Here is a 16365-nt window from a genome sequence, read left to right on the forward strand (position 1 = left end):
TCAAGTTGATAATTAGAGTTAGAAAGCTGTGAGGTACAAACAAAATAATATAATCTGAAAACTTCAACCATACTTGTATAAGGTTTACAGGACATGTATTCTACTTCATTGCATCAGGTCAACACTCAATAAACATACTCGACTATGATTCAGATTCACAAAGTCAAAAATCAGGAGCCAAAAGAAGGCAGAATGTACATGGACAGCAACTCATAATCATTCATGACTAGAGTACAGAAGAAAGAGAAAATTTTCAGAGTCAAGAAAAGATGATAACAAAATGATATGAATAATGCCCCATTTGTATCTTTCAAAGTTACATGATAACCAACTTGTCCTGAGCGTTCGCAATCTTCATCTGTTGAGTCCTCAGTATTTTATTTCATCTTTACGACTGTTTCCAAATTGCCCAACCTCAACCGGATGGAAAAAGGGCAATTCCCAGTTTAGAAAAGCCAAATATTCTATGATCAACGCCAAACTCAAAACAAGAAACGTACTTCTGTTGTTAGTATACTGTTTTTGTGTATTGTGCAATCTTACTTTGTAAAAAGAGGTAGGACATTGCCCTGGATTTCACCACCGATGAGGTTAAAGGACTACTTGAAAACCAATATTCTCGATTGGGAGCAGAATAAGAATGAAATCAACATTGAGGACTAAATTACAATGGGGGACACTCGGGACCTTTTCGGTAATACACTCGTAATTTTTCTATTATATTGGAGATGATCACTGTACAGAAAGCTGATATGCCAATCAAACTTCCTTACGCGATTCCAGCCAATCCAATAGCATCTCCTTCATCGGTCTTGGATTCCAAAGCGGGACTTACATTTCGAGGTTTTGCTGAAGAACGAGTTAGAAGTAAATTAACAGCTTAAAAACTACGTAAAATTCTTGGTTCATAGGCACAAGACTGGAGAAAAAACAAAGCATTAGATTGAAGTGCACTCACTTGAAACATTTGTGATGACATTAACGCTTTTTTGAGCAGCGAGAGCTTTTAATTTGTTTCCTGTTGCTAATAACAGTAAGCTCTTCATGTGCTGTTTCTGCTCTTTAGGGCTAGCAGTCTTGGTCAACGCTTCCTCAAAGGCGAGAAGATCTTGAGATGTAATGCAAGGAAGAGAGAGTAAAATCTGCAGGCGAAAATTTGTATGAATTATATTGAATAGTAGACAGAAATATATGTATGCATTCAACAAGGTAAAACTTCATTATGCTTTCTATTGAAGATGGGGCATAAAACTTCACTACTGAGAATATAAGACACGCAATTCCAATATACCAACAGAAAAAGAGAAAATATGAGATGCAATTTTAAGAATTTCTGGAAATATATTTGGTTAATATAAATTGAAAGTTGTGTTTTTGTCCTTAATATACCAGGCGTAAAACTTGCATGGCAACTGCTAACTTTTGATTGACTACTTCCATTTGCCATTATTTATATGAACCGTACCAAAACGATTTGCCATACCTACAAGCTCTTAGGCTTTTGACAATATTATAAATATAGGTGAGAATAAACCAAATGGATAAGCATATTCGCTAGAATTCTATCTTAAAAACACCAGACGAAAAGAAAGAAAAATTGCAATGAACATAGGGGTCAGCTGAGACAGCTAAATTTGATGCTACAAGCAACTGAAAAGCATGAGATCTGAATAACCTGTCGTGGTGCTGGGTGTCTATCAGCAAGATAAATGAAAATTTCACGACAAAGCGCAACTAAATCAGCACTGATAAAAGCATTTGACTCCAGAGCCAAAGCTTGTATTATAGCAGGGAACAAATCTTTACAAACAAAGTCTTGAAGCTCCATATTAGTTGTTGAAATGGCCAGGAGGATTACAGCTCCACAGAATGAAGAAACTTTAGTTACGGCTTCACCATCTGTCCATCTTAGAGCCTCTAAACTGATCTGCAAGGCTGGAAGTGCTAGGCTTTTATGCATCAACACAAATCTGCACATACATCACAAGGTCAAGACTGGGAAGAACAGAAGAATGTAAAGTAGAGAACTACTCGTCCACACACTAAGCAACTTAAAAATTGACAACTTCCACATACCCAACCATGGAACTTGTAGCAAATGCAGCCAAATCTTTAAGGGATGACTCATCCACTCGGTTCACATGGCCAGAAGGCTCCAATGAAGGAAGTCCAGCATTGACTATAGGTGAAGCAAAAACTGAGAGGATTGAACACGTCTCACGAGTTAGATCTCGCAGAAGCTTTTCCTCCATTACTTCCACTTTCAAGTCTGAGCCATCAACTATACCATGCAGATCAGGAACCTTTGCTCTACCTTCCTGTAAGAGACTAGACCACGAACAGCTAAGAGTACGCTGAGAATGGACAAGTAACGGGTGCAGGAGCTTTTCCAGCCATGCCTCCCACATATCTGAAGGGCAATTTTTAATCAAGGGGATCAAGGCTAAATGAACAAGCAGCCTTAAGTGCCTGAACTCCATATGCTGTATGTTCTCCATCAAGGCTAAAGCAACAGACTGAGAGTCTAAGCATTTGAACAAAGAATCCCCAATGGTTGCTGATAAGCCCAGTACATTGTACCTAAAGCCATGCGAAACGCATTAACAAAACCAGACTACTAATGGTGTTGAGAATATAATGAAGTGTGCTCTCTTTAACAACTTAAGCTTTTAGATGAGAAGGTCACACATTTCAACATGATATTAGAGCAGGCAGAGGTCCTGGATCGAGTCTCACTGCCAACCTTATCAAAAAGAACTCACACGTGCTAGACCCGTGAAAAAAGAATCAGGCCCGCATGTGAGGGACGTTTGAGAATATAATCAAGCAAATAAAAGTATGTTATCTTTAACAGCTTAAGCTTTTAGATGAGATGGCGACACATTTCAACAAATGGAAACATGAAACTAATTCCCAAGAGCATGGGATAAAGGTGTAGATCAGCAGATCAACAGTTTTATTACTCTCATGCTAGAGATTGCAGATCGTTTATGATTAGATCTTTTATTACTCTCACACTAGAGATTGCAGATCGTTTATGATAGATCTTATAGGCACTTCACAGAGAATTAAGTGGGATATTTAAATACAGAAAGGAGAGTTCTGGACAACAAGAAACTTCAATATAAATTTTAATTAGTACAGATGCTAGTGCAATTCAAGATATTGATTTTAATCTGCTAGCAAAAGATAATATAGCATCAATACAATGTAAAAAAATTAGAGATTAGCTTAAAATAGTCCATAGATAAGAATGCAGTGCCTTCCTTCTAAACTTAAGAAGAAGTTTATAGAATTTGCAAGGGTAATCTTTGTTTTTTTTTTATGCTCTTTCTCTTCTTGTTTTCCTACTAATATGGAGAGAGGGACTGGAGCTTGATACATTTCCTGGCTCTCCCTTTCACCATAAGATCACAAAAAGAGCTGCAGACAGGAAGAACCTAGGAAGGTTAATTCCAGTCTGCTTGTCCACAAATATTTGAATGAGAATTGCCATGTCACCTAAGGTAGAACTTCATGACAGCTTTAGAAAAGACATTATTTTGATTGTTTGTTTTAGAGATTCAGAATAGCAGCAACATACCCACTATCTCTGATACCTTTCAGCCAGTTGCGGATATCAGCTTCATTTGGCTCCGCATAACTGTCTCTATTCATATCTAAAGGAGATCCATCAGTAAAACTTAGAGTGCCTTTAGGCAATTTGACATTACCTCCTCCGAAAAGACTGGCCCTTTCAACATCACTCATAGCCATTGCAGCTTTTATCTCTCCTGGTAATGCTTGACTAACAGGCGGAGACCAAAGCGAATGTATGGCGCGGAGTAGCTGACAAAATGAAGAAATTTACATCTTTTAACAAATCATTACTAAGGAAACGGGTGAGCATCAACCAAAACAGTTCCTAAGAACCTGCATACTTTAAGAAGAGGAGGAAGCATCCACGAGACATGAGATGCCATTGGGTGCAAATTGTCAGGCTTTGACATGGTTTGTACACTAGTATTGCCTTTCCTTAGACCACTCCGTTTAAGAGCCTTCTCAAAGAATGTAACTGTGTGGAAAAGGGACCACATAAATGGTGTATCCGCACACAGTCGAATCAAACCTGTTGGATCAGAGAGATATGCATCTTGCCAGTCAAGCTGTGTCCACTGTTTGCTCAATGGTTCAAGTAACCAGGCCAAAACTTCCAACTGCTGCTGAACCCTGTACCAATTTAGAGAACACATAAAGGTCAAAGCTCACGATATACTAGACATACAATAGAAACTCAGTAAGACCAGTAGCTACCCGGCCGCAGAAGCCATAATAAGGAATGCTTCACCCAAGAGATTGTGCTCCCCACGAAGTAGACGACCTTCTTTTTGCAAAAATGCCATAGTGTCAGCAATTCCCTGGAAAGCAACAGAGACAAAGCAGTCACTTTCCAAGGCAACCAAACAAACTCATGTCTCCAAATAAACTCGTGTCTAAGTCTAAAAACCAACATCTCTCACAGTCAAAACAATGACTGATACAATCATAGAGTAATCTTGTGTTGGCGAATTTCCGGTGCCAAGTAAAAATATTCCACCCACCCACATTTTCATTTTCCACAGGGTGAGCAACTATCTTCATATACTGCCTTAGAAATATAACATCAGCAGAAGACAATTTCAACGACAAATAGAGCATATGGATTCGAGTATTATGAATATCTCAGAATTGGATCTGCAATATGTCATTGATATGAAGTAGCTTCTGAAAAGCCAAAGGACATAATTACAAATAACCAGGAATAGAAATTGATGTGGCATTCTGTACTTCCTAGAACCTGTTGCATTATGAACGATGAAGATTGTATCATCAAAACAGTCAGGTCAATTAAGATAATAACTAATGATACATTCAAGGCTCTCTTTTTCAATTGAAATTGATTTTCATGCTGTTTCCAGAAAACAAAACGTACAAACTCCATTTGTCTCCGAGATGACTGTATATCTACAGTCTTAAATATTCCATATAAAAATGCCAGATCAAGATGTGATTTGGGCATTCAAGTGACACATACTGCAAGGGGCATCTTTGAGAGAACTGAGATACCCTACCCTAGTCCCTTTGTCAAAAATATGTATAACTCTACATATTTCCTTCTCCCTCGATCATAAAATACCAGTACAGAAATTCAGAACTTACTCAAGTCATGGACACAATTTACACGCTAATTAATACAATTGACTTGCAAATTCAGGCTAAATCCACTGTCATGCCCAACTAATGAGAAAGAATGTAATTTACTTTCATGTGAGGCAAAATGCTCTGGTCTGCAGCTTTTGCAATTCGGATGAATGATGTGCAAATCTGTAATCTCGCATGCCGAGAAGTACTTGTAGCAGGATCCTGCCAATTTTACTCAAAATTGTCATGGTGGTTGTTTTGGACGGGAAGTAAGATCACAAAATTAAATAAATAGAATGGCATACAGTAGTTGACCTTGACAACAAAGGGTTGTGACGTCAGAAGCTCGAACAACTTATTAACGACACTGCCGACAACATCTGGATTATACTTCAGAAAGGGTCCTAGTGCATCTAAGTAGTGCCCGAGAACTACTACAAGCTCCGGTTCAGTCCATTTCAAAGAAAGAAGTTGTTGAAGCAGACCTTCAAAGTTCACAAGAACACGACTTCTCAGCATAACGACCAAACTAAGTAGGTGTTTGGCCATGAAAACTAAATATTTTTCACTTTATTTGGAATTTTGAAGTTGGAGTTGAAGTTGGAGTTGTGTTTGGTTATAGTTTTTGCAAAAAGAATATTTGGTTGTTTGAATATGCTGAAAGTGAAAAAATGAAAACAGGTTTTTGGCGTTTTTCAAATTCAATGGCCAAACATTGGTTTCCAAATAAAGTGAAAACGTTTTCCGGAAAAAAGTGAAAATTCTTATGGCCAAACAGGTAAGTTAAAAACTTATTAAAAGGAGGTGGATATCACAGCAAAACCTTCAAACATTCGGCACAATGACTGTTGAACTTCAGAACTGTTCCTTACAGTTTCACTTGATCCATCAAACACTGCGTTTACAACATTTTCTAAAGCCAGTTGCATGCTCTCAAGTATAACCAATTCCTGAATTTAGGATGAAGGATGTGAGAAATTTGGACAAGGAAAAACAAGGAACATCATTCGCTTCATATTACAAGTTCAAGACAATAGTTCATGAACAAACCTGAGCAGGATAAGGAACAAGGAAGAGACTCTTAATAATAGCCATACTTCTCTCACAAACTTTAGTAGCAGCTACTATAGGCTTGGCGGCTGCAACAAAACGGATCAACTCCAACTGCAGTTCATGATTGAGCAGAGTAAGAGAGTGACTCATTATTATGCACATTTACCGCTGAAACGTAAAGGTATACAAAACACCAACTATAACTAGTTATGATGGAGCAATTGCTAAGTAAACAGCAATGATATGGTAGATAACTAAAATATTAAGTACATGAATAGTAGGCAAACAAAAAGACTGTCGATAAATTGCACATCCTAGGGTTGTTTTACATGGAAAAACTTATCAATAGTCTAAGGCTAATGAAGTGTTAACTAGCGAGTGATTATGGGGTCTATATGCAATTTTACAACTTGTGGTAGGGCTAAAGTATCTTAGGCTATTAGTTAGATGTCATCCCATCAAGGGATTGGACCGCACTTACAGCAATGGCGTTTATAGCTACATGCATAGCAAACCATTCAATTAACTTTTGTTTCTCAAGATCCATAAGTTGAATAATCAACGAACAGGAATAATTTTATCGGTGTCTTACACCATTATTGTGTTTCAGAAGACAATGATCTTTCTCACCACTGCAGCTCTCAAGAAACATAAAAAATAGTCAGTTATATTTTAAAAAGTTGTATCCTTCAGTTTAAGAGGATAGAGAAAATATGGAAGGAGAACATTAGCACACGGAGGTTAAGGATGGAAGACAGATCCAAACCCTTCAATGGAAAAGATTTCTTTTCTCTTTTTATTAAGAATAGGATAAGCACAATACAAGAGAAGACAAGTCATGAGATCTAAGAGTCCAACACTCTTCAATACACAATAATTTGAGAGAAACTTAAGGACACTTGGCTAAATGTTAACTTATCAAATAAAAAAAGGGACATTTGATTGAATGTTACCTACACTCATGGCTACAAGGCAGCTGGATTAAACATTGTTAGGTCTTCTATTAATGGGTATCCAGAGGAGACAAGATTTGGAATTACAGCATGAAGTGTCTGCCATGCCATGCCAAGCATAATACCAGACATTTAAAAAGCTGAAAAAAGAGGAGTTGGGCATATTCATCTACACATTTTACTCGAGCATTAGGCAACCATATTGATGCCAAATTCTTTTATTTTAGCAACATTAAAATCCCTAACAATTAACAAGATTTATAACCCAATCATAATCCCTCATTAATCAACTGCATTTTAATCAAATTCTATTATCCTGTATTATAATTCCAAGCAATCCATCATTATCCCATTTTTACTACATTCAATTATAATCATCCACAACCCAGTCCATGTACCTAAAGCTCACTACTGGAGTAGAGACTTCTCTCAGAATGCAAAAATATCTATTTTCTCAACTGAAGCATTTTTAACTCAAAAAAGGAAGGAAGATAGCTTCTCTTCAAGCATCAAGCCGTAGGTGTATTGTTTACAAATTCATGAGCAGAAGAATAGTAGTCATAGTTTTTAAGCATTAGTCAACTCCGGGAACCTTGATGCATGGTACATATCAGTTTCTACCCATTTTTGGAAAGGAAAAGTGAAGTCTTATAATCATTTGGAAATATCAAACAGTGAAAATTGAAATGAGCCACAAAAATATACCAGCCTTGAACGGTATTGGCCGAAATCTCCTTTACCCTCAAAATCATCACTCCACAACTCTAATGTCCCAACAGAAAGCGAGGTTCCAGGATTAATTTTTTCCTTCTTCAGTAATCGCTGGAAAGATACATCCAATATAGAACTGCAGATTTCATCATTTACAAAAGCCAATATTTTGTTTTTCTCTGTATCGTGTCCTGATCCCACTGCGGGATTGGTAGCTGAGTTTTCCCCAGACCCAACAATCTTTGGCTTTGACAGCAAATCTCTCATAAGCGTCTACCAAGGGAAGGAAATGTGAAAGGTCAGAGAAACTTAACTTGTATAAAGATTTCATACACATCAGTGACAAATACACTTATGGTACCCACCAGCCAAAATAGTAGAGATTGATAATGAAGAGCAAGCTTATGGTGCTTGAAAAATCCGAGCATCTGAAAAGTACCGAAGAAGTTAGATTTTAGTATTGAATTAAGATTCAGATATTTTAAGCGAATAAATTAATAGCTGTGATAAACATGCAAATTCAATTGAAGCATAAAACAAAGTCATTCAAATATATGCACAAATACTTAAAGTTGAGGACACCTCAAGTATTCACCTAGCCTAACAGAATGAACGAAAGACTGCAACAGTTATTCCCTTAAACAACAAAATAAACCAGGGCTTACAGAGTCATGTACGTAATGGTCAAAAGCAAATATCAAGCTTACAGGGTACTCAGACTCTTGTTGAATGCTGATAAGGTACCAAAGACTTGAACAAGCTACATATCAGTGCCTTAAATGATGTTTAATAGCAGCAGAAGACATATCCTAGAAATCATTCAGTCTACAGATCATATTTGAGTCTCCTCTTTTTAAAATAATTCTACTAAAGATGGGGAGATCTCCCGTATACAAGTGGTTTACCAAAAAGTATAAGATCTACAAAAACATATGATTCTCTAGGAAGAACACCCATATTCTGTATAAAGTCTATCTAAAATGCAGCTAAACAGCGCCTCCTTCAAGGTACCAGCATTGCCTATTGTAGCACAAACCATCTCAAAATTTTCCGCCACAGGTGTGTAGCTACCAGACAACGTATACGAAGATGAATCCACCATACTTGAGTCTCTTAAGATTCTGTACTTTCTTACAAACAATAGTTCCTCTATTTTCACCGAGAAGACACCAACGTATGATATAGGACAAGAAGGTAATCATTATTCATGTGGAAGTTACATAAATATCAAATGGTTTAGATCTCACTGTCAATTGTGACAAATGGTAACCCTGGAGTAAACCTACTCCCTTAATGCCTTACACCATATCCTTAAACTATCCGACTAACTTGTGGCATGAGAACCTAGCATCATTCTGCGGGAAGATCAGAAGACCATGCTTCACTATCTTCAAAGGACCTATAGACTCCATTGAACATAATTGATACCTACATTCCAATCATCGAAGACAGGATCTCTCTACGAATCCCTTCAATTGTAAAAGCATAGGCTGTCCTCTCAGCTGAAAAAAATTTGAAGATGTTATTTTGTTCTATAAATAATGTTCAAAGATATTTTCCGATACTCCACAGCAACCATATCCACTCTTGCCTCACAAAATTATCGTCCAAGTTAACCTCACACCTAAGCAATCCCAAGCTCAAGCCCATGTCTGAATTCCAACACTTTAGAAGCTCAGTGGGACCAGTAGATAGTTGGTTGGAAGAAAATTTTGGTAAGATAATGCATACGATTCTAGAAGATGGCCCAGAATTGTGAAGCCAAACCAAGTTCCCCCACCCCCAACCCACCCAATCAAAAGAAAATGAAGAGAATAAATTATTGAGGTCCCAACTTGACCTCTTCTTATTTTCATTCTCAAAAGAAAATGTTGCTGTCAGAGTTTAAAAAAACAACTAATCACCTGTTGAATGTAAAATGATAGAACTGAATTATCACCAGCAATACATTGCAAGTTTGAAGAACCCAGAGCAACCATGCTCTCACATATGTACTCAGCAAACTCAAATTCATTCTCATCGATGACTGCACCAGAGTCAGATTTTTGCAAGAAGTCTCCAGAGACTTTCATCAAAATCTGAAAAATGTTACTCATTGCAGAATCAAATTCAACAGCAGCATCAGTTGGTCTTTTCCTGAAAGTAGTTTCAGGAAATAACTTAAAAATTTCTTGACGTAAATATGTATGTTTACATAGTACCAGATATCATTGGTGCAACATACCTCAGGGAGACAAGCTTGAAGAACTCGCATGCATGAAGACGAAAGTCCGGAGAGGAGAGCAAGATTCCACAGCTATTTGCAAAAGAGGAATAAATACACTAAACCAAACTCATATTATACACTTGCAATTGTGGAAAGCATACCAATGTATTATTCCATGTTTTGCAAGATATAGCAAGGGAGCCCATTCAGCATATGCATTAACAGCATTTAGAGTGGCAGTTACAGCTGCTGCATGCTGTCTTGCAACTTCTAATTGTTGTCTTCCTGCTTCAGTTAGTGCAGCTCCAAAGTGCCTTTCTAGCAACTAGATATGGAAGAAAGAGTCAGAACCATGCAAGAATATCCCAACTACACAAGAAGTCCCAACCAAATACTTACACTGTATAGTAAGGGAAAAATCTCAGGCAAAGAGTCGGTAAGTCCATGTAATAATAGCCTACGGCGATCACCTGAATCAACAGGTAATGAGAAAATCGAAATAATTAGAATCAAGCTTTTTTCCAGCATGAAGGGAAAAAAAAAGTCATGTTAAATTTTATAACATTCTAAACTCTGCCGGTATGAAAAGCATAGCCAGTCCCAAGCACGGGTAAAGGAGAAAGGTTACTGTACGTTATTTGCCTATGTAAAAAGCATCAAACCATGATCTATCTTTTTAAAACAATATGGACACATAGGATATGGAGCAGAATGGATACAGACGATTCATACAGCCGACACTAGTTTGGGTATTGTCATGCAGCTGAGTTGAGTTGAGTTACAACAGCACTCTAAATCATTAAACCACGAGTCTCCCTCACCTAAGCACCCCAATCAAAAAAAAAAAAAAAGTACTATGCAGTCTGCCTCTTTTACTTGCAACAAACTAAGTTGGTGAATATGTATTCAGTTTACCGAATAGCACTGACTAATTTGTGCATTCTAACCACAGACCTTCCAAATCTTCATTATGGACAGTTATATCTTCAGGAAGCCACCTTAGCATCATTGAGACCAGTTCTGCCTGCAATGAGAAAGAAAATCCAGTTGCATTATCTGATGCAGACCTAATAAGTGTAAAAAAGTAACACCACAGAACCAAACAGGAGAAAGATGAAACTTACTTGTGCAGGACCCTTGTTAGAAAGAGATACTAAAGATGGAAAAAGCTCCTGCCACAAACTTAAGCCTTCTCTCCTAACTATCTGAAACATATACAATTGCATGTTCCTAAGAAGTATAAATATCAAATGAATTGAACAAATCTATAAATAAAATAATAATAATAATAATAATAATAATAATAGTAATAATAATAATAATAAAGAGAGAGGAAGAAACGGCAGAAATACCTCAGCAACAAGAGCTGATGTCTGACTTTTCAAAGCCCACTCTTCACTGGAATTAGTAATTTCAGACACTAAATCAACAGCTACACTTGCAAAATTCCTTCGCTCGTCAGGGTTTAATTCATCCCATCGCAACCGCACCAAATGCTGTAAATTTAATAAAACTTGAGAAAAGGATAGAAGAAGCTCAATAAGGCATTCAAGCAAATACTGGGACATTTACATCACAGAGTGGACTTGTATGAAATTTCAAAAAGAAGAATGTAAAGCCCACTCAAGTCAAAATTTCCAATCCCTTATATAGGTATGTGGCATGCCTTCTTTGCAGAATTCAACCACAAAAAATTATTGAAGCAAAGAAGCTAGGCCATTTTCTTACAGATTTTGGTGAATTAGTGTCAAATACTTCATGCCCATTTAGGACAGAACACTATGTTTTCCTCAGCAGGCTAATCTTTTTCATCTTTCTACTGACAGTTGGAATCAAATTTTCTGAAAAGGATATCATGACTACAAAGTGGGGGAAAGGGCATAGTGGAGCTTTAAAAACCTTATTTATTCACTTCTGTACTGAAGACAAAAGCTAATTACCAGAGTTTTTTCTCTTTCCTTTGAACAATAGAATTTTGAAAGTGTAACTTTGTATGTTTGTATCCAGTTCTGAATGAAGCCCATACTGAAAATGCTATAAGTAGAAAAACAAGTTCTACCTTATCAAATCTCCAGTAAGGAAACAGTTGAACACTGTGAAAAAAGGTAAGCTAGAAAGAATATCCACTTTTTGGGGTGGCCTAACCAAGGATAAAAAACTAAGAACTAAATGCAGAGATATCATAATGTAACCTGGAGCATCTTGTAGGCTTGCAGTCGTATTTCTGAAGACCAGTCTTTCCTTACTAAAACAAATGATGTGCTTGCCAAGACACGTACATCCCCTGCTTTTATCTGCAAAAGAAACAGAAAGTTTCAGAAATATCTTTTTTGGGATAAGTTCAGAGACCTTCCAGTAGGTTTCGCTCTGTAGTACTAACATCCTTTGTGGTTTATGATATTACGCCTACCTCCCATATTTGATTTCTTTGTAACATTGTTTTATGCTATTTATCATTAAACAATAATAACTACAATCTTATCAAGTTACCCTTTCCTACAATCTTTTAGTTAACGAATTCCTTGAAAAGGAAAAAATCTAATACCAGGCCCACGTTCTCCTTCCTCTCTTCCTCTGCAAAATATTTTCTCATCAACTTCAGTGATGTCCTTTTTTACTTCAATATCCATATAGGCCGCTTGAAGTTGCTTTAATGAAAAACATCACTAACTTTTAAGCAAATGCGTTGACATTGATGTCTTGTTCTAACTAGATTAAGTAAATAATTTATTTGGTTAGGGTTCAATAATTAAAAAGGGAGTCAAAGAAATATTAGAAGTTCCATAAGAATCCTCGTGAAAGACCTAGAACAGGGTCTTGGTGTGTTTGAGAGTGAGTAAAGAAAATTATTTACCAATCGTTGTGTCAAATTATGCTAGCAATGCATGGAAAATTACACAGACTATAGATACTAACGATGCGAATAAGAAGTATTGTTTTTCAGAAGTCTATATGGGCATTGAATAGACAAACTGAAGTTGATGAGAAAATATTTTGCAGAGGAAGAGAGGAAGGAAAATGTGGGCTTGGTATTGGCTTTTTTTCCTTTTCCAAAGGAATTTAATTAGTTAATTAATAGATTGTAGTATAGTTACCGGTTCAAAAAAAAAAAAATTGTAGCAAAGGACAAATTGGTAACATTGTAAATATTTCTGTTTAAGGCTTGGTTATCGTTATGGCACTTACATTAGGCCCTGGTAGAGATAAGTAAAAGAATTGGAGAACTCTAATTCTCCTTAAAACTGAAGCTGTTTACAAGTATGGGAACGAAAAAAGCTCGAATCTAGAGGAACTGATATAGAGGATTTCATAAAGACAGCCTAACTGATTTGGGATTGCATAGTGGATTGATTAATGTTGGAAGAAGAAAGGACACTGATAAGGGCCAGTGGGAGAATCAATATAATCACCAATAAAGACATGCATCCTATCCAAAATCTCGTGTTGAGAACCATCCATAACACAAAGATGGCCTTAGAAGTTGCGTAATTGCTTTACAACCCTCTTTAGGAAAATGCAAGGTTTTCCTCTTACAATACTAAACTCTAACTGCATCAAAGCGGACCAGTTTCTCTTTTTTTCTAGTGAAATCCCAGAAAACTTAACTGGCTCTATCAGCAAAACTGATTTACCAATTTTAGCATGATTTGCACTCACTCATATTCATTAGCTCAGAGACTCAACAAACCCCTAGAATCATTTTCAAAAATTCAAAAATGGAAAGGCCATTGGAGAAATATCATAATTCCACTATGTCGAAGCTACATATATAGAGATATATGCAGTTGAAACACCCCAGCTTCATCAAAAACCTACAAACAACTCAAATAAGAACAAGGAAAGAAAAAGTAAAGTGATCAAAAAGCACCCTTTCCCTTTCCACGTGAACCTAAACCCCTCAACCAAACCCTATCATTCAAAGATCAAACTGGTATTTCGAATACCAATATTCAATCCTCCACTAATCCAATTAAAATTATTATAGACAAGCAATTTCTATCGGCAGAACTCCCACATATCATTTAAAAAGACTAGCTTTCTCATATTCAGTAACCCCTCAAACCAGACACTCGGCAAAACCCCTATCATACCTTTTCTTCAAAAAGATCCCATGAAAAAATCAACGCAACCCCATATGGTGAAACTACAAACCACAGACACATATAAACATTTAGCAAGTAAACACCCCAACTCAAATATGATGATCAAGAATCTCAGTTCTCCTACCTTTAACAGAACCATATGACTCAAAAATCATGTCACCTACATAAATTTTCCATCAAAGAATCAAACTTTTTCAAAAACCTAATTCAAAAAGGAGCAAAAAATAAAAAACAAACCCATAACTTTCTTCCTTCCTCTTTTTTCTTAGGTACTTTCAAGAATTAAACACGCAGCAAAGATATAAACATTTAGCAAATACACACCAACACTCTTTCAGAAGCCTTAATACAACTCAATTATGGTGATCAAGAATCACAGTCCTCCCACCTTTAACAGAACCATGCGACTCAAAATCAAGTCACCTACAACAAAGTTTCCATTAAAGAATCAAACTTTTTCAAAAGGCCTAAATCAAAATGGAGCAAATATTAAAAACAAACCCATTACTTTCTCCTTTTTCATTGGTACTTTCAAGAATTAGAAATACAACAAAGTGGTGTGTGGGAAGGAAAAAAAAAAAAGATAAATGAGCAGACACGTATAAACATACAATTCAAATATGATGATCAAGAATCACAGGTTCTCCTATCTTTAGCTTAACCATATGACTCAAATATCAAGTCACCTACAACAAAGTTTCCATCAAAGAATCAAACTTTTTTAAAACCTAATTCAAAATGGAGCAAAAACTTTAAAAAATAATAATAATAATTTACTCTCTCCCTTCCTACTTTTTAATAAGTACTTCCAAGAATTAAACACACAACAAAGTTGGTTGTGGGCAACCAAAAAAAAAAGGCATATAAGCTATGTGATGATACTTACAGATTCTAAATAGGCATAAGCAGCTTTACGGGCATCAGGAGAAGAGTTCCAATCAAGGGCAGCCATTATAGCACGAGCTACATTGTTTGCTACACCATGTTCCTCCATTTTCTTTAAACTCTTAGTGCTTCAGATAGATTCTTGAAGTTATAAACTACTCAGGCTTGCAAGTGTTTAAAAAAAGAAAAAAACTTGAAAGGGTTTTAGCACAGATGTCAGTTACTTGGCCTCAGGGGTTATATGGGACAGAGACAGAATGGTGGAGAAAGTGGGGATTTATGGGAGACAAAAATGAAGGATTCTGAGGAATTTGGGGACCAATGTTGCTCTTTTTATTTCTTTCTTTATGCTTTGGTTTGAATTGTTTACTTAGGTCCTCCCACTTTTTACTATTTTATATTTTTGGCCCCCACTCCTTTTTTTACAAAAAATTCCTCTTTGTTGTAAATAAACAAGTAGATGTCCATGTGGGGCCGTTTTCACTGTAGCACACATCTTCCCCAAGTAACTACGCTATATACCGCTGTAGCAAACATTTTCCCCCAAGCAACTACAGTATTTAAAGGCTTATAAATAGCCCTATGTAATAGATGAGAAAAACACATCAACATGGAAAGAAAACTTAGTACTTCTTGTTTCTCTCTCCCCTCATTTTTGCTACTTTAATTTATTGCACTGTTTTTATTTTATAACACGTTATCAGCATGAGACTCTGTCATTTTTTAATTTTCTATCTAGCTCGTTGTGCAATTAATTACATGAGTGAAAGATTATCAACAAGATGTTATGATATTAGCGAAGAAGCTCTGGTCTTTGTTAACTGTAAGGTATAAGGTATGTGCATTTTTAAAGAAATCACTACCCATGTGAGGTATGGACACCTAGCACCCTCAAATATGTGCTTGATAATATTGTCTTTGTTGTAAGTTCGTTGCTGCAGTTGCTAGCTTATTTTGCAAGCATGCATATTTTGGTCAAATATTTAACATATGGGTACACTCCATGTTATTTATTCCTAAGAACTTGTGATCCTTCAAAATGTACTTGCTATTAATTTAGATGAATATATCAAATCATATTTAACATTAGACATATGAGCTTTTGGTGCTAATTCATATTTCAAAGAAGTGTAGATCTTGCAGTGCTTCATATTAGCAGCAATTGCTCCGAAAGCCAGGTGAGTAAATTATTACTCCACTTGTTTTTAATCTTGTTATACTAATGATATCACTTTGTTTGATTCATCGGATCTGAGAGAACCTAATTAGTTCTAGACCTTTTATGCCTCAAAGT

At 36.4% G+C, this 16365-nt stretch overlaps 1 protein-coding gene across 2 annotated transcripts; it reads right to left on the minus strand.

Annotated features, from left to right (window-relative positions):
* Positions 1 to 45: 45 nt before the first annotated feature.
* LOC132645217 (protein HASTY 1) lies at positions 46 to 15374 on the minus strand. 2 transcript variants are annotated; one of them, XM_060362069.1, is made up of 22 exons: positions 15073 to 15374; positions 12276 to 12377; positions 11436 to 11579; positions 11208 to 11288; positions 11038 to 11107; positions 10483 to 10553; positions 10245 to 10408; positions 10102 to 10173; positions 9782 to 10013; positions 8243 to 8305; positions 7872 to 8150; positions 6211 to 6324; positions 5984 to 6110; positions 5476 to 5645; positions 5281 to 5382; positions 4294 to 4397; positions 3921 to 4209; positions 3584 to 3828; positions 2077 to 2580; positions 1676 to 1970; positions 959 to 1142; positions 46 to 849 (listed from the first exon to the last, which is right to left on the minus strand). In XM_060362069.1, the coding sequence occupies exons 1-22, from the start codon at positions 15178 to 15180 to the stop codon at positions 770 to 772; spliced, it is 3600 nt and encodes a 1199-aa protein (XP_060218052.1). In that variant the 5' UTR covers positions 15181 to 15374; the 3' UTR covers positions 46 to 769. The 2 variants fall into 2 exon arrangements, with proteins under 2 accessions (XP_060218052.1, XP_060218053.1); XM_060362070.1 differs by lacking the exons at positions 12276 to 12377; positions 15073 to 15374 and having other exon boundaries at positions 11208 to 11284; positions 11436 to 11562.
* Between the last annotated feature and the right edge of the window lie 991 nt (positions 15375 to 16365).

This window comes from Lycium barbarum, chromosome 6, assembly GCF_019175385.1.
Source record: "Lycium barbarum isolate Lr01 chromosome 6, ASM1917538v2, whole genome shotgun sequence".
Lineage (NCBI taxonomy): Eukaryota > Viridiplantae > Streptophyta > Magnoliopsida > Solanales > Solanaceae > Lycium > Lycium barbarum.

Bases quoted from the DNA above. Each gene is read 5' to 3' on its own strand.
- LOC132645217 (XM_060362069.1), bottom strand. From the start codon at position 15,180: ATGGAGGAACATGGTGTAGCAAACAATGTAGCTCGTGCTATAATGGCT. The intron at 12,378-15,072 runs GTAAGTATCATC...TTTCTTTTGCAG, and splicing joins CTTATGCCTATTTAGAATCT to ATAAAAGCAGGGGATGTACG. The intron at 11,289-11,435 runs GTATTTCTGCCG...TATATGTTTCAG, and splicing joins CATCAGCTCTTGTTGCTGAG to ATAGTTAGGAGAGAAGGCTT.